The following is a 19,612-nucleotide window of genomic DNA, read 5'->3' on the forward strand; positions in this document are numbered from 1 at the left end:
TTACAAATTAAATACTATTTTTACCTGAATATTTGACTTTGCTATTACTATTTTTTTAATATGTGTTCCCTATCAAATTATACATTTAATTTTGTTCCTTTATTTAAATTGTTTCAGATTCAAACACTAATCCAAGTAAGCAGTACCAACATAAAGAAACTCTAGTTTTTATTAGATTGATGTATGCTCTACAATCTTTGGATATTTATACATTAACAGTCCCTACTCCTGGACAAGTTGTTCAGCAGCGACCAATGACGTAAGCATTGTGTCAATTTGAATGCTTCTCTTATTTTAAATTAATTTTTGTCCCATAAAATTTAGACCATCAATAGCTCTGCTCATAGAATAACCTCATTCTTACTTATTATCTTATCTTATTACTTATGTGCTTTTATTTATTTTTATTTTATTATTATTGTATTATTGTTATTATTATTATATTTTTTTGGTACTTTTTCATTTCACCGGCTCAAGTAAATTTGATTATTTTTTTAATTTGTTTATTTATTTATTTGATTTTTTTTTTTAAAAGCTGTAAAATAAAAAGAAGAGAAAATTGTTTTAAAAAAACAGTGAAAGAAAAAGTATATATACATATATATATATATATATATATATATATATATATATATATATATATATATATATATATATATATAGCATAATAAATAAAAACAAAAAAAACACAAAGAATATTAAGAAAAACAAAAAGTTTCATTTATTGTGCATAAGGTGCGAGTAAATAGAACTTATAAAATAAGTTCAAAATGTAGAGAAAACAAGGGAAAAATTACAGAACAATGAAAAAAGGGGGAAAAAAAGAAAAATAATAATAAAAATAACAAAACCTGGGTTTAAAATTTTTATGAATATATTTTTTAAATTGTTGCAGTATTTTTTTTTTAAAACCAGTTAGCTGCTGACAGCCTCTTTACTTTTACGCAAAGTTTTTTTCATATGTTACTTATGCAAGCAATGTGCTATTCAATTGAAGAATTAGTAGTATGGTAGCTAATCAGTATAAGAATTAAAAATCATAATTAACATCTAGTTTAATATAAAACCTCTTAGTGTCATTTAATAGGGAGTTTGAAATGGCTCAAAAATTTGAACGGTTGATTTTTTACAAAGAGAAGTGTAGTTTTCTAATAATTGCTCTTCTGTTAATGGCCTGAATTCTTACTTTTGGCTTGCCATTTTTATCTTACTTTACTCTCTGAAAACAGCAACAACAGTGTAAAAGTGGGTACCATGAAAATTTATTCTAAATGAATGTCTTCATTTTTTTTTCCATAGTCCATTGTGTTTTTATTCTGTGGATCTGTGAGAGAGGAGAAAAAAGGTTTTTTTACTTACCGTATATTCCGGCGCATAACGCGTACTCGTAATTTCTAATACTTTTTTTAAATTTTAAGATATACTCTTCCCAAATTTAGTTTTCCAAAAGGTATTTTTGTTCATGTTTACGAAAAAGGCTGGATGGACGAACATGGTGTTAAATTGTGGGTAAAAAATGTCTGGCAAATCCGTCCTGGTTGCGTAAGAAAACCAGAAAGCCTTTTAGAGTGGGACATGTTTAGGTCTCACCTTACAGATAATACAAAAAAAATGGTTGAAGGAATGTAACACCGATATGGCAGTTATTCCGGGCGGAATGGCACCACTAGTTCAGCCATTGGACCTCTGCTTAAACCATTTAAAGCCAATTTAAAAAAACAGTGGAACACTTGGATGTTGGAGGGCGATAAAACCTTTACGAAAGTAGGACTTATGCGTCATGCAAGTTTGGAAACAGTGTGCGAATGGATATTAAAAGCATGGGATGAAATTAAGCCTGAGATGGTTAGAAAATCATTCAAAAAATGCAACATTTAAAATAATCTGGACGGATCAGAAGATGACAGTTTATTTATGGATGAGGGTAACACAGATGATGAAGACGAAACAGATTGTGATGACGTGCCTGAAGAAATAACGGAAGACGAATATAATGAACTATTTATGTAATAACGAAAATCAATAAAGTATATAGGTAAAGGTATGTTATTTCTTTAAAATAAAAGTATTTTTCTACATTTAAATCCTTTTAATCTATAAGTTTTTATATTCGGCGTATACCACGCACCAGTAAATTCCAATGTTACTTTATGTATTAAAAGTGCGCGTTATACGCCGGAATATGCGGTAATTGTTATATTTGAAACTGTCAGGACAAAGTTTATGGCAGATTTTTTTCCATGGTAATAAAGACTCAAATGTTAATTCGATTTATTGAGCTTAGCATTCTTCGAGGAATGTACAGAGAAAATAGACTCCTTTGCTAGTGACATGAAGTTTTTAGAAATTGACGAATCTCAGGTGAGCGATAGAACTGTGTTTGTCGAACCTCCTGAGCCCATTGGCCTACCTTCTGGCCTAGAGTATAGGTACAAACAATTTGGTACTCTGAAACCTCAGTTGTTTCATAAAAATCCAATGAAATCTGTCCTAAAGCTAGTCCGATGCCAAATAGTCCAACGGCGCGGCGAAGCAAACAAGAAATCAGAAATGCAGAAATTCTCTTTTTCCTACATTACTTATTTAAAGTGTAAAAAAAGTGAGTTCAAACAAACGTAGAGTAAGCCTTAAATATCCAATTACTGAGAAGAAAAATTTAAAATATACAAATTAAATAAATTCTAAGATGATAACTTAGTATTATGCAACGGAGAAGTTCTCTTCTAATAATTTGTTTGCATTTTAATATTTTGAGCATTCGGTATGACACTCTGTGGTATGGCATCCTCATAATGAAATAAAAACTTCAGGTTTGTCTGAACTTTTTATTTCGATTAAATTTTAAATAAGTACTGAAGGAGAAAGAGAATTCGCAATGAACATTTTCTTCTGCGGTATGGCATCCTAATAATGAAATGTTACATTTAAATAAAAATAATTTAGCACAATTTTTGTTCTATTTTTATTGTTCAAAAGCAGAAGAATCAAGGAGTTTATCACAATATTTGAAAATGGTTGACTGAGGGATCGTCCAGAAATAGCTTTGTTAAAAGAAATAATAATTAGTGTTGGTTTACATTCAAAATTATTAAAACATTTCTTTAAGTAAGAACAGTTTGTTTTGATTAAGAAGTATTAAACCAAAGTACAATTTTTAATAGTTGAAAAGGTTTTCCACAGTCTTTAAAAGTATTAGTTTCGGTTCAAGGTTTTTAAAAGTCCTTAATTTTCAGTATCCCTTAAGTTAATAGGAATAATTGTTTAGTCTTGTTAAAATATTTAAAACAAAATATCGTTTTTGTATCACCTAGAACAGGGATGGGGAACCTTTATACACCAACGTGCCATTTTTTCCAAAAAATTGCTTAATGAGGTCATAGACGTGCCGTCAAATAATTTTCCCTTCGTGATTATTGGGAAAATAATAATGCTAAATACTATGAACTCAAAACTCTTTAATTACATTGAGAAAAAAAATATTTTACAATGTCTCAGTTATACGCGCAATTCAACTTAAAGTAACATCAGTGTGACTTCTGTTGTTGCAGATTAGATGACAAATAACTTATATTAGGTTGTAGGATGTTAGTTTAAGCAGGACTGTTGATTTTTTTTTGTTATTCATTTATTGTTAGCTTGTTTTTTATGGTTATTAATTGCTTTTTTAGCATTAATTGTTAATTTTTTTCATTAATAATTGTTTATTATTTTGCGTGTTTTTTGTGAATTTTAATTTAATTGTTACATATGCTTCATAGTGTAATAGCATTTGAGTAATAACAATTCATAGTGTAATAACAAATGTGATCGGTGGCATGCCCAAAATATTGTGTTGGGTGCGATAAATGGCACACGTGCCATTGGTTCACCATCCCTGACCTAGAATGAGACCATGTATCGAGGGTTGAGCATACATGAAGGGACGTGTGTGAGAGGGCGAGGGGAAGAAATCATGTCCTTCCTTCATTAATATATTGACACTTTCATTAATATTTTCTTCCTTTTGTTTAGAATGGTACCTCATGATGTAAGTGGAGCGTTCTAAAAGTAAAGAATAGTATTGGTTGAGGTCGGTAGTTTTCAGGTATTTAAGTAGAAGACCCACACTGACCTTCGAAATCGACAGAGTTCCAGAAATTCAGTTCTATTGGTAGTGCTTATGTTTATAGGATGAAGTAAAACCCTAGGAAAAGAAGTAATACAAAAAAAATTGAATTCAAATCCATAAGGAAAACTAAGCAGATTGTTACATGAAGCTCTTTTTATGCAGATTTCTTAGAGAAATGACTTTTTAACACTCTTGACTCCATCGTAAATCTGTGTTACAATCTTTTTTTTCTTTCTTTTACAGTCAATTTAGTTAATTTTCTCAGGTTTTTTAAAATTTCGATATAATTACGATGCCTAACATTGGAACATATGGATCTGGCTTTTTTTGGCAGTTATTACTGTTGATTGATTTTTGAAAATTCTGATAATATTATAATTCAGAATATTCAAATCTCAAACCTAAGTATTCTTTATTTGATGCATTAATTCTATCGTTTTCTTAATAAATATTTCCACTGATATTATTATTGATTGATTTCCGTATTTATTACAACGCATGAATCTCGAAACGTAAATTTAATTAACCCCTTTTTGATGCATCCATGTTCACGATATTATCATCTGTCTTCATGATTTCACATTTTTTAATTTTTTTTTGTTCTAACGACTTGTAAAGTGTATAAAAGAAGGAATGCGTAAGTTTTTTTAATGTATATAATCTTTTGTGTGTTGATGAGAAAAAATTTATTAGCATCTGCAGTTTATTTTTTGTCTTAATTTTATTTTTAGAAAGCAAACAAGAAAATGGGAGAAATCCATGAGAGACTCCCTTTTAAAGCATCTCTAAATCAGTTTCTAATAAAAGTTATAAAATTTCTCAATTTATAAATTGAAAGAATCTTGCAAACAAAAAAAAAATTAACGAACTTGTTTTCAGTTCCTTGATTACCTATGCAGGGATTTATTCCATATTTTTAATATCATTGTATAAAATTCAAGTTTGTTACGAATATATTAATTTTGCAGTTATAAACTTTAACTTTAGTCACTTACTGATAAAAACGTTTATCAGAAAAATGACTACAGTAGTAACTATAAACTACTTTTGAAATGGAGTCACTACTTTTTTTCAAACTTTGTTGGAAAACTTAAATAACACCTGTGTTCAAAATGGTTTTGAATAAAAAATTGACTTATTTTAACATAAAAAATTATTAAGAAATATTTATTTGCACTTACGTGAGCCAGTTTCATACAAAACATTTTTTACTCATTTGTTCTTTTTACCATTCTTTAATTTTGTATGTTGATCATGTTGTTACTCATTAGGGCTCAAACTTTTTAATATTTACTTGCTTTTTTAGATTGATAGAAAACATTCTGAAACTCCTACGATGTGGATTAAGTAATTATTTACTTTATGCAATTTAAATATTCTTAAATTTATTCACTAAGGACTAAATATAATATATATTAACTAATGTTTTCTTTATCAATTATTATCTATGCATATAATATATTGACAATACAGAGAGATCCCTGATCCTAATATATAATTTTTGAATCCTCGTCAGAAGTGGAAAAAAAATTGCAATTTAACGCAATCAAATTAATATTCAAATTATTGATTGCAAAAAAAATTTTTTTTAATTATTTAAACTAGTAAAAAAGAAACAATTCGATTGTAATTAGCTAATCATTGGCTGGTAAAGATATATTAAAAATATATAACCTGTTTGATTATCAAAGAAAAATCAGAGAAAGTGAAACAAAAGTATCAGAAACACCTCAATGCTTTTGCCTTGCCCCATAGTTTTTAATCCAATTGTCTTAAATGGTGATCCATCATATCCTGATAACATTTTGTTTCTTTTTTTTAAAATATTAATTTATGTCACCTAATATGCATAATTCTTTTTAAAATAATTTTTGACAAAGATTTTAATAATGTATATTCAGGGTGGTAATAACTGAGTATCCTACTTATTAATTAGTTTATATTTGTAAAACTATTATAAAAATACAATTATTGAGTTTTCATTATTTACTATGAAAGCTATCAAAAGTGGTACTGCAGTAGCTTCTAAAACTTGAAATCAAATAAACTTCATTTCACCATTGTTATCCAGTTCAACATTTTAATCATTTTGAAAGGCACAATATCGAAGTGTGTATCTACTGTTCTCCCTAAGAGTTTTTAAACAGACGACCTGCCGCCCTGTACCCTATAAATGCTCTCTTTTTCTAAGAGTAAGCCGCCTTCTCTTAAAACACTACCTTTTTATTCATATTCCATTTTGAAAAGAATTATTTCACTATTTAAATAGTAATTAAACACTGGTAAAATTATTTGTTTATAGTTTTAATTTTGATTTTTATTTCAAATATTTACTTTGTTAAGATTATTTTCAACTTGCTAAATTTTTAAAGGTATCTTGTTTTTTTCGGGTTTGGTATATTAATAAATTTTTTAAGTAATTTTTACATTATTTTTTTAAATAAATACTTTTTAATACCTGTACATTTAAATGTTTATTTCCTCATAATTTCAGTTGAAGTTATGGAAAAAAGCTTTCAAGTTAATCAATTAGCAATTTTTTTGAAAAAAATTTATGCGCAGAGGTTGTCTCTTAGCCTCAGAGAAAGCCTCTAATTATTTTTACAAACTACACATTTTGATAATAAGAGAAATTATATTTTGAAATCTACACATAAAATAGTATAAGCGTGATTGTTGAGGATCAGTTATTACATAATATTACACATTTTGATAAATTTTTACGTTGCTAAGTGATGCCAGGGAGTATTCTGGTGTATCCTATCAAAAAGGATAGCATATAATATATTTGTGCAACATATGAAGTGATAAATAGTAATATTAATAATATAGTCTTTAATAATAGTCTTAGTAATATTTTTAGTAATATAATAATAGTCTTAGTAATATTAATAATGGTTTTTAATTAAATTAGTAATAGTCTTTTGTGTTTCTATAGGTGCCTGGTGAATTACTGCTTTAGTTTATGGTTTATTCATTTATTACTAAGAAACTCACCATCCAAAAGCAGTGCACTTAGACTTTCTTTTGACGTTCTGGCTCAAATTCAAAAATATAAAATTTGCCAACTAGATGAGGTATTTTCATTTCTTTTAGAATTATTCCAATTTATCATCATTATTTATTTGATTTCATTTTTTTTCTCCCATATTTAATCATGTTGTTCTTTAACTATATTGTTGTTTTTATTTTGGAAAATAAGGGCCCTTAAAAGTACTTAATTTTGGTACAAGGTTTTTAAAAGTCCTTAATTTTTTAGCATCACTATAGTTGATAGGAAAAATTTTTCAATTCAATTTTTTAAAACAAAATGTCCTTTTATCACTTAGAATTAGACCATGCATTACATTTAGACAAAGAATTAGACCATGCATTACAGGTAAAACATTTTAGAGTTATAAGACTTAATGTGTGTAGGGGGAAACTATAGGTAAGGGGAAGAAAGTATGTCCAGTTATTAATATATTGGTTCTTTCATTAATATATTCTACCTTTTTGCCCAGAATGATACTCTATGAGGAGAGTGAAGCGTTCTAAAAGAAAAGAATAGTGTGAACAAGGGTAATACTTCACATGGAAAAGATAGTGCTTTTTTTTGGGGGGGGGCAGTTTTAAGGTACCTAAGTGAAAGACTCACACTAACCTTCAAAATTGACAGAATTCAAGAAATTCAGTTCTACTGGTAACACATCTGCTTGTAAGGATTAAGTAAAACTCTAAGAAAAGAAGTATGACAAAAATTTTTGAACAAGAATCCATAACTAAAACTATTTCCTAAAATCTTGAAGAATTAAATAAATTTGTATAATAATTCAATGTCTAATAAGTAAACGTAAATTTACAGAAAGCATAATATATTGCATATATAATCCTAAGCATATATAATCCTAAAGTCTTGAAGAATTAAATAAATTTGTATAATAATTCAACGTGTAATAAGTAAACATAAATTTACAGAAAGCATAATGTTTTTTTAAAATTCATGATTGTACTAATAAGTAAACAGATCTGTAAGAAACAGGGTTTGAAAAATCCAAGCCCACCTAGATTTTTCATAAAAAACATGGAGTTCTTTGGGGTTTTGATGAAAATCGCAAGTTTTTTTTTTTAAATTTTAGATTGTTACGTTATTTTTATTCCTTAACGATAAGCAAATTGTTACATAAAATATAAATCTACTCAACGGAATGATCCTTAGATTTTAATAATAATTTTATACAGTTAACATTGCAACTTAATATACTGTTTTTAATTTTTGTTAAATTTTAGGTTGCTTTAAAAAATTTTCCTGTTTTTCGCCAGAATATTTGGTAACATTAAAGTTAATTCTTAATAACTGGTTTGGCTGGAAATAATTTTGTTAAAGTTCATCATAAAAGTAAATCTGACACATTTGCTGGCCTAGTAGCGGAATATAAAAAACTTGTTGTTATAATTATTTCAATGTTCTTGCCAAATTTTGTTACTTACTCTTTTTTTTAATATGCATGAAAAAAATTTCAAATCTTAAATTCTGCAATTAATTTTACAATTAAATTTCAATGAAATCATTAAAAATGGAATACAGGTTAGTTTCATATGTTAACTTTTACAATCTGAAAGGCGTTAACTTTTAACTGTCTGAAAATGTTTTATAAAAAATCTGACCCAAGTTTGCAAAAATTACCTAGTACTTCTTTGGCAAGTCCTATCAATTAATACAATTATATCAGTTCTTAAATTATAATAAAATAGTTTTTTTATTATTTTTTTATTTATTGATATTTTTAGAAAGGTAAATAATTTGCACTCACTGGTGACATATGTATATTCGATGATAAACAATCATACTATCTTTAAAGTCCTTAATTTTTTTAAAATCAGTGCTTTATTTTTTCAAAATATGGTCCTTAAAAGTGCTTAATTTTTGCTTTGTTGAAAGAGTAGGAACCCTGCAGTAAAAGTTACAAATTTCTTCAAAATATGCACGTAATCAAAAAAAGAATCTTAAGTTTTTTTGTGTCAATAAATATCTCTTTAATGCTTCCCTATTGACCAAGGCTTGTGAAGCTGTGGGTAAGTTTTCTTCTGAACATTCTTCATCGCCGCTGCTGTCAAGAAGCGATTTTTCTTTGTTTTCTTGAATGATAAGAACAATAATATCATGTTCTGTCAATGTTCCACATCTTCTAACATCATCGTCCGCAGTAACATGAGTGGGTTGGGTTTAGTCTTTACAGGGTGGCTCTTTCCGAATGATTCGTCTTTTTTGACATGTCCCTTAAATATCTGAAACTTTTTATTCTGAAGATGCAAAAATATTTGAATTCTGCGAACATTGTTTGAAGTATGGAAAAGTGTTTTGATCATGCGATAAAATGAGACTAGTTGCTTATTTTCACCTTTGTTAAATTGAATTACCCATTTTATAAAATCAGTATTTTTAATCAATGTTGTCTATGGAGATTTGGAAAATATTCGATACATAAAAATTTTCGCTTAAACAGGATTTGACTAAAAGGACATTGCCCCCAACCCAATTAACGCCAGAACACATTTTCAGCTGTCAAGTCATTCTGGCTGCACTTTTTGAACTCTGGAACCAAAGGACGTCTCATACAGTCTCCAGAACTCGCAAAGTTCAATCTCGAAACTTTTGGAAATATTTAGTACTGCCATATACAAGACAACAAAATCGAACAAAAATTTTTTGATATAATTCAATGATAAGAACTGCAATGAGGAAGAATTATTTTAATGTTATTTCTCTTCATTTATCTCAGAGAAAAGAACTACTTTTTTTCATTTGAACTGACAAAACTGTAATACTTTTCCCATATATACCCGATATATTATAAGGCCATTATATATAAAATCATTATAATATATTCATGTATTCCATTGGTAATTACTGTAGATTTAATAATTTTTGTTTTTGTCACAGGTTTGCTATAGAGTGTTGATGTTGTTATGTGGATAGTCAGCCAACCTTGGCTGTGAAAATTTTATTTGAAATGAAGCAATATGGTGTACAGTCCGCAAAAAAAAAAGATATCACCCTGAATAACTTTCGTTCTAATGATCCGATTTTCACGAACTAAGTGTCAATCTTAATGGTTCCTGGGGGTGACCACAAATATGCTAATTAATTAGTGCTAACTATTAATTAAGTTACGAAATCAGACACAAAAACGTACTTTCTCTGAATAAACATATATATTTTTTTTACATATTTGGAATCTAGACAGTTAAATTAGGGGGGGTAGACAAAATTTTAAAACAATTGGGTCGTAAATTGGGTTGCAATAAAGGTTTATATATTTGGCGATAGTCCAGAAAACCGCCAAAAAAAGTCGCCTGCGCAAATAAATATTTTAAGATAACCCATTGACTGATTCAAAAGAGAAAAGCTTAATTTTACTAGGTTGCTAGGCAACCAATTTCTGACTGTAAAAAAATTGAAATAATGTTTTGTGATTGCTCTGAGAGATTTAATTAATAGTTAATAGAAAACATCTCGAAGTTTCTAAGCAATAGACAATTTTTAAGTTCATTTATGTCCAAAAAGCAAAAAAAAAAAAAAGAAAAAAAAATTATTTTATTCTCCTTTGAAAAGAAAATTTGAATCGATTTATAAGTTTTTAGAATTTAAATACATGAACTTTTTATCTGATATTATTTAGATTATGCTATTTTTGCTATGTTTATTCGAGGATTTCATACTAAAATCAAATTAACATAACTTATAAAAAATATTAGCTATATACAAAATTAGCTATATACAAAATTTTATGGATAATGATTTTTACAGCTTTAATCGAGTCTTCTAGGCATGAAAGTTTGAAGTAAAAAAAGTGCTTGAAAAATAAAATGTAGATTGTATAGTAATTCTAATGCACATTCACAAGGTTTTCTATAATTTACGATATTTCTTTTTTCTATAACTCAATGAATTGCTGAATGTTTAGTGACATTTTAAAAACATTGAAATATTTTATGTTTAAGAATAAGATATTGAAATAATATGTTGCATATTGTATGATTCATTGTTTAAAAAATTGCTTCATTTTGCTAGATATTTACGTTACATGGTTTTCTTTGGATAAAGATGATTAGCAAATAGCATCCACATGTTTCGATACATTCTGAAACTTACGTTCGCAAATTCACCATAAAATGTCGCACAGCATATTCTTCAATTACGATAAGCTACATTTACCACCAAATACTGCTACTATGATTATTTTTGTTTTCTTATATATATATATATATATATATATATATATATATATATATATATATATATATATATATATCTGATATGATACTCTCTTTTTAAACAGAGCTCGTAAGGCCCTTAGGATACTGAAATGGGGGCACGAAAACTTAAAAAGATTTTTTTTCCTAATGCCCGCCTGTGTTAACATCCGTCAATTCAGGCATCTACAGGGCGACAGATATCTGTGTGGCCTAAGGATTCCTAACGAGCATCAAACATTCTCAAAATTAAGTGTTCATTCACTGGAAAATTTAGTGTTTATTCAATTTAAGAACTGTTCCTTCACTTGGTTATCTTACTACTTATTATTTAAACCACCAAAAGCTTAAAACAATATTATGTAAGTTATCTAAATTTTTTTTACATAATTTGCATTTATTAACAAATATGTCAACATGCATTTAATAACAAATACGTCATTTAGCTAAAATTACAAATTTTGAAATTTTTATGATTTTTTTTTTAAAGACAAGCTAAGCTTAAGTATTCCATCACTGGTTAGTTTACCCTATAAGATTTTGAGAAATTTGCGATGTTGTGAGAGATGCTTAAAAATGTTGACTACGTATTTTTATTAATATTTATAAAATATATATTCAAGAAATTTATGAATATTTTATTCCGAATTTATTCATTCGTATGTATATTATTGAAATTTTATCAGTTATTGAGAAGAAAAAAAACTAAAAAATAAAAAATAATCACATTAAAGAAGCACAATCTGTTGTATAATCATATTCTATCAGAAGCATGCTTTTATAAAACTCCACATTCTCTGAATAAAATGTATTTTATTCAATAAAATGTTTTATTCAAATTTCTTTACTAAATTGCAAATAGAATTTTAGACGACTAAAAATGAAACATCGTATTTTATAGCTTAAAAAAATAAAAATGAAAAGATAAGCAAACGATTATTAGCGAAAAAAATATGAATGAAATTTTATGCTAAGCGCGCGAAGTCAAGTTCCTCGCAAGTTTATCACATTTTAATATTAATCGCCCCATTTAATCATTTCTTCATTGTCGCCAAATTATTTTTTTAAAAATAATTAATTTTAATTTTTCTCAGCTTCTAATAAATAAAAACAGTTGAAACTTTCGATTTTTCAATTGAAAAATATGTAGATTAATATGGTATAAAAAAATTCATACCTTGTAATTCAAAAATTTTTCATCCTTAATTTAATTAAATAATAAAAAAAAATTAACAATTATTAAAAATTATTTTTTTCGTGAAATTATCTTTGGGTAAATGAGTTTTATGACTGGGTGAAATTTTCTTCGAATTGCTTTATTAGTTTTTAAAATATGACTAAAAACGTAAAAAGTGAAATTAACATTAAGGGGTACGAACTTTGGATCGCTCTCCTGACCAAACTATGGGGACCATATTTCCCAGATTGCGGCTACCCCCTATATTTTGAAGGTTAAGAATCCAAATATGTAAGAAAAAATATATGTTTATTCAGAGAAAGTACGTTTTTGTGTCTGATTTCGTAACTTAATTAATAGTTAGCACTAATTAATTAGCATATTTGAGGTCACCCCCAAGAACCATTAAGATTAACACTTAGTTCGTGAAAATCCGATCATTTGAACGAAAGTTATTCAGGGTGATATCTTTTTTTTTTTTGCGGACTGTACAGCCGAGTGCAATAACTTATATTTATTATAACAAAGTATGATTTAGATTTTTGTTAAAATGCTGCCTGTTTTATGTTAAATGCCTGTTTTTGTCTTTGACATTTAGTCTACTGATAAAATAAGTTTGCCTTGTTAAATTCGAAATTAGTTTGTAGTTTCCAGGTGCCCAGATACCCTGAACAGAGGTACACAACCTACGACTGCTTGTTAATATTATTATTTCCAATATGCTTGTTATTTCCAATATGCTTACAGGATTATAGGATGCATGAAGCCAAGATGTAGAAACAATGCACAAACAACCAATTAAGCACATAGGTATGTGCAATACGACAATATTGCCATCATGAATGATAACAATGCATATCGAATATTTGATTTTTTTACTCCATATTCTGAAAAGTATTTTTCCACAAAATTTTTTGGGGATTTAAATTTGAATAGATTTAATGAAGAATAATGTAAAATCTCTTTTTTTTTACTGTGTATTAAGAGAAATAGTTTTAACATATAATTAAGTTCTGGATCTTGTAGTTTATATTCTGAAATACAAATAGAAAAGCAAAATTTGAAGAATTACCAGATATTCGGCCAAATCACGACTTGTTACATCCCTAATTCTGCAAATAACTATCATCCTTTTTTGCTTTAGTATTTCTATCAGTAAAGTAGTTTCACAGAATTTGAAATGACTTAAAGTAGGTTTTACCTCTCTGAACAATGACTTTGAGTTTATGCAAAAAAGAAAGAAGGAAATTCTTTAGAGCCTTCTTTTGTAGTAGAGCAAAACAGAATATCATTTGAATAACGGTTAAATTACTTTAAATTTTGCATTTTTATTTGCTTCAGCATTTTTTTTAACACACCAGTTTTATAAAAAAATGAAATAACTTAAGAACCAATCCCATAACATTTGATTGAAGCAGATTCTCTAACATTTAGTTTTAAAACATTTACGCATGCGTTACACGTATGGAAACCAAATGCAACAAAGGAGGCCACTTGAAGGTAGCATATCTTTCTGAACAATAAATTTGTATTTGGGCAAAAAAGAATAGGATGATTTCTGCATCAGTATCTACGCTAAAACAATCATCAAGTTTTGGTGACTTACAAGCAGTAGCCAATGAAGAATTAAAAAAAGAAGAGCACCCCAGAAGATGACCAACTCAACTCGAAAGGTATACCTCTTAGCCACAACTGGGTATGCCTCAACATATATTTCTTTTATTTTGCGCAACTTTAAATTTTTTTTTTTGGTGCCTGGGTTACATGTATGGAAACCAAATGCAACAAAAGAGGCCACTTGAAGGTAGCATATCTTTCTGAACAATAAATTTGTATTTGGGCAAAAAAGAATAGGATGATTTCTGCATCAGTATCTACGCTAAAACAATCATCAAGTTTTGGTGACTTACAAGCAGTAGCCAATGAAGAATTAAAAAAAGAAGAGCACCCCAGAAGATGACCAACTCAACTCGAAAGGTATACCTCTTAGCCACAACTGGGTATGCCTCAACATATATATATTTTATTTTGCGCAACTTTAAATTTTTTTTTTTGGTGCCTGGGTTACATGTATGGAAACCAAATGCAACAAAAGAGGCCACTTGAAGGTAGCATATCTTTCTGAACAATAAATTTGTATTTGGACAAAAAAGAATAGGATGATTTCTGCATCAGTATCTACACTAAAACAATCATTAAGTTTTGGTGACTTACAAGCAGTAGCCAATGAAGAATTAAAAAAAGAAGAGCACCCCAGAAGATGACCAACTCAACTCGAAAGGTATACCTCTTAGCCACAACTGGATATGCCTCAACATATATATATTTTATTTTGCGCAACTTAAAATTTTTTTTTTGGTGCCTGGGTGATTGTAATTAGCATAATTAGAAAATATCTCACTTTCTCCCAAAAAGATTTCAAATCATAAATTATTTAAAACCCTATTATGGAGTAGCGCTTTGCAAAACATAATTTTGAATGAATTCCATGTATTATTTACTCAACAGCTAGCAATATTTTTGTTACAAAGCTGATTTCATGAGATTCTTAATTATTTCAATTAAAGTAATAAATGTATTATGAATTATTAGCTCGTCTAATCAGACTGAAAAGTAGAATAGGCAAAATTTGAATAATAGTTAAATCACTTATACATTTTAGTAAGCTATTTTTACACGAATTTAAATGACTTGTGGAAGGTAGCGTATTATCCTTCTGAACAATAACTTTGAGTTTATGCAATCGCTTTATAGCCTTTCTTGCATACTTCACATCCTCTTCCCTTACGTTAACAAAGCTTTCCGTATCGTAATATAGTTTTCTGTACTGATGCGCTCGACTTGAAATTCTGAAATGTTTGTTTAGAATAAACTTTGTGCAACTCAACCAAGTGAACTTAACAGTGGTCGAATGAATGTTGTTTTCCTTTCCCATAATAAGATCAACTTGTTTATGTGCAAGTTGATTCAACACTATTTCGGCTGCGATTCTACATTCCGATTTGAATTTCTCGCTAATCGACCGATAACACACCTCGGTCAGTCTCTCCCTGACCCTCGTCCGAAATTCAGTTTCAGAGAGCGACGTGAAATCACTTTTCAAGACTTGAAAGATTTCGCTTAAATCGAATCTGACATTGTGCGATTGAATATTATTAATGCTGGCATTTTACCTTAAGAGTTTTTTTTATAGTGTTCTGTTTGTAAGTTAAAGTTTTAATAAAATAATTAAGTTCAGAATAAATATCTTTTTAAGTTTCTCAATATTTGTCTTTAATCAAATGCAGGTTAAGAAAAAGACAGTGTCTTGCTGGTTAATATCTTTCTCTTTTATTAATAAACAATAAATGTATTAATATGTTGTTTTTTTATATTAATTATTTAAAAAAATTATTTCTTTTTTTCTTTATGAATTTTTAAAAATTTATTATTTTAGCATTCAATTTCTAAAAATAGGGAAAAGTAAAATTAATATCATTTTTAAAAGTATTTAAATCTTACCTCATAATAAATGATGAATTATCATGTATCAATATTCAGTATGGCTGATTTTGACTTATAAAGCATTCAAAATAACATAAGGTCCCTCTTTTTCACCCTAAATGAAATGCAGGCTAAAGAGAACTATGCCTGGAAAGTTAATAAACTTTTATCATTAAACCATATTTTTGTTAATATTGGTGGGATGCTTTAGTTATTTTTTGAAGATTTATTTTTTCTCCTTTAACGTTAACATTGTTCTTGTATCAGAAAGTTAAGTTAGTTGCTTATGTTAATTTTTTAAAAAGTCAGTTATTTCAGCCATCAGTCTGTGAAATTGTCTGATCTAAAAGATCAGAATAAATAATTAAGTTTGTAAGTTGTGAGATATAAGAGCAGTCTAAAAGAAATATGGATTTTCTTGTTTAATGTTCTATTTAAATTTTACTTAATGATGTAGTAAACTCTCTTTAGCATAATTCATAACACAAATATTTATCCTATTTTTAGATAAACTTCAGTTACAGAGTTTGGTCATAGTTATCCAGTTGCGCATTTTATTACTATCAGTTTAGATTCAGAAACCATTTAGTATTTCTTTCTCTTAAATCTAAAATTCCAAACCTAAATTGTAATTGACCTTAATGACTAATAATAAAGTTCAGGTAAGCCATTCAATACGATTTTTGAAAAGATTTCACATTTGCTATGTAGATGGCACATTCACAGGACCTGGCAAGGACAATTATCAGCTAAGGTTTAAGATGTATATTTACAACATGAACTATACACAGGTTTATTATCTCTTACAAAAGCGAAATCTTTCATCATTTTTAAATAAACTTCAGCTGTTTATACAAAAGCACAAAATTGTTACTGTTATTTTGTACAAAATTATTGCTCACCACAGTTCTGCAACTAGTTTCTACGGTAGGCAGTGCGCCTTCCAATCAAGCAGTTGGCCGTGTCATATGTATATTTATGTCATATGTAAAGAAAATAAATTTTAAAAAATCTGTGCTGTGACTAACTATTAAATGTTGTGATGTAATATCCTGTGATTGTCTTGTTCTTTAAATGCTGTTATTTATGTCTAAACTCTGATGGATTCTACAATAGAAATAATAAATAAGATTAATCAGACACTACCCCTCTCTTTTAGACGTAAGTAACCTGACTAAATTAGAGACTTGCAAAAGAATTGAAAATAAGAAACCGAGCAGCAAACCTGTTGTAACAATAGTTTATTTAATTTTAACAATTTAACTCTCAATGTAACTTTGTAACCCAGTAACCTATCAACACTTAGTTCTCATTGTTACAATTTTAAGTTATATCTATCTTCCTTTAATTTTTACTTCTTTTACTAGACTGTAACTATGGGATTCAAAAATTCATTTTTGCAAAACCCATTATAACTATAATACTTGAGTGAACACCTGAATGCTAGAAGATTGAGTTGAGAGAATTAGTTCAACCTCATGACAAGTTAAACATGTATGGAGGAATTGGGCCAATTTTTTATTGTTAATAAAAGCTTTTTGGTAGACTAGCAAAGCACGAGAGCGATTGCCTAATTGTGGATGTGTGCTCCAATGTTCTGTTAACTGCATCAACATGCCTTCAGATATTAACACCCTTTTCAACTCCTTTTTTATGTTTTGATTTTTTAAGGAACGAATGCACCAAATCCCAAAGTATGAGTTGGAGTAGTGCTTCCACCCAAAAGAGTAGTGAAACTACTCTGACGGTGTCGCAAGTAGTCCCGGAAGATGTTGGATGAGCCAGATTTAATAAATCGTGGGCTTTTTTTATTTTATATATAATTGTATGTGTGCATGCTTATAATACTTTCCTGGTTATTAAAAATTTTCTCTTAAAATGTATACTTCCGTGTTAAATGATCCTCTTTCACTCTGTTACTCAAGTTGATTCGAAGTAATGTTTTCAATCCTTTTTAGATTTACAATTTAAAAAACTGTGCTTTAAGTTATATACTTAGCCATCGATTGAAATTTTCACAAGGTATCTTGAGTGCAATACTAATTTGAAGCAACTTGTTCTCTTCTAGCTTTTACCTGGATTATATAAGGAATTATTCTTTAAATATTTAATATAATTTGTTTTTAATAAAAAATTGTTTTTAGTATTTACATTACTGTTCGTTCTACTGATGATTTACATTTGTCCCGGAGAATAATCTCACAGCATTGTCTGCTTAAAGCTTTTCTGTGAGATATGTTTACCAGGACTTCATGTTTCTACTATGATTTATACAGATACTCATTCGCTTTGAAGAATATCTCTGTGCCATAACAAGTCAAAATTTAGTCATTAATTTTGTTATATGTATTAGATATAATTGTAAATTTTTTAAATTCATAAAAAATAATTAAGATCTTTATTATTTGGCATAGTTGTCAGATATTAATATAATTTATGTCTTAGATTAGATTCTGACTCACTGCAGAACTTTAAGGTAACATGATTTCAATTTTTTTATCAAGAAAAATGCTTCTATTTTACAGTTGAATAAGCAGACAAGACTTTTAGCTGCTCCTTTTCTCAGGATGTTGCCACTAGTAGCTGCCATAAACCTTATGTGATTGCACCATCATAGAGTCAAGCTGTCTACCAATACTCTTTGTCGATTGTATGAGAACGGAAAAAAATAGACATGCTTCAATGTGTCCTATTTTGTGCTTTTTACATATATGCTGTACTCTTACTTACCACTAAAAAATAAATAAGAAGGTAAAAATAAAAATTATCAAAAGAAAATGTATCTCATTTATATATCATTTCTTGAAGATACATATTAAGGGAATGCTGCTATTTTATAGAATATCTATCCAAGATACTTAGTTCACTTTATATACAAGCTTACTACTGTTTCACTGCAACTGTTTCAGTTTAAATAAATTTCAATTTAGAATTTAATGCCACTGTATTTAATTAAAAACTTTTTAAATTTAGAAAATATGTCCAATAGTACGTTAGTAGAAGTCATTTGATTGATACACTGGTAAGTATTGAACAATAGAAGCTAGCACTTGACTTGAAGAAAAGCCACAGTTTTCGGAAACTAACTTTTATTGAAGAACACAACGATTTTGTGTCACTTTGATGATTGTTCTCTCTCTAAAAATTAAATATTGTGCCCTCTTTCCCTGCCTAAGACCTGTTTTCATCCTTCCTCTCGGCAACGACGTTATATATATAAAAGAGTACATCAACGTGACACATAAAAAAAAAAGCAGGATACTAAAAGAAAGAGACAGAACAGATTTAAAAAGACATATTGTTAGCTCAAAAGACATAATATAAAATTTATCATTTAATTCAGTCACTTGAGCATAAAAATATTATACAATTGTATAAACTTAAAATACAATATTCTGTTAATCTTTAAAGACATTCTAATTTATAAAATTTGAAACACTAAAAAGATTTTTTTTTTTAAAAGTAGCTGACTCAATTTTAACTGTTAGTCTTTAAGATGACTTTGATGTGCAAGACATTCCAAAGATTAATATTTTTCAGAAATATTATTTCAATGCCCACCACTTTTGGCAACATATGGCACGTGACAGGCACTATTGTTTATTTCT

General features: G+C 28.3%; 1 protein-coding gene across 4 annotated transcripts; it reads left to right on the forward strand.

Annotated features, from left to right (window-relative positions):
• The first annotated feature begins 118 nt into the window (after positions 1-118).
• On the forward strand, positions 119-18,937 carry LOC147801904 (DENN domain-containing protein 4B-like). 4 transcript variants are annotated; one of them, XM_087155541.1, is made up of 4 exons: positions 119-259; positions 5,415-5,455; positions 7,047-7,185; positions 18,530-18,937. In XM_087155541.1, exons 2-4 carry the CDS (start codon positions 5,445-5,447, stop codon positions 18,605-18,607), a joined length of 228 nt encoding a protein of 75 aa, XP_087011667.1. In that variant the 5' UTR covers positions 119-259; positions 5,415-5,444; the 3' UTR covers positions 18,608-18,937. The 4 variants fall into 4 exon arrangements, with proteins under 4 accessions (XP_087011667.1, XP_087011669.1, XP_087011668.1 ...); XM_087155543.1 differs by lacking the exon at positions 18,530-18,937 and adding an exon at positions 10,032-11,364; XM_087155542.1 differs by lacking the exon at positions 119-259 and having other exon boundaries at positions 670-5,455.
• Positions 18,938-19,612: the final 675 nt, after the last annotated feature.

This window comes from Parasteatoda tepidariorum, chromosome 11, assembly GCF_982258835.1.
Source record: "Parasteatoda tepidariorum strain Cologne lab strain chromosome 11, Ptep-v5.0, whole genome shotgun sequence".
In the NCBI taxonomy this organism is placed as follows: domain Eukaryota; kingdom Metazoa; phylum Arthropoda; class Arachnida; order Araneae; family Theridiidae; genus Parasteatoda; species Parasteatoda tepidariorum.

Bases quoted from the DNA above. Each gene is read 5' to 3' on its own strand.
- LOC147801904 (XM_087155541.1), top strand. The intron at 7,186-18,529 runs GTATTTTCATTT...TCTATTTTACAG, and splicing joins AAATTTGCCAACTAGATGAG to TTGAATAAGCAGACAAGACT.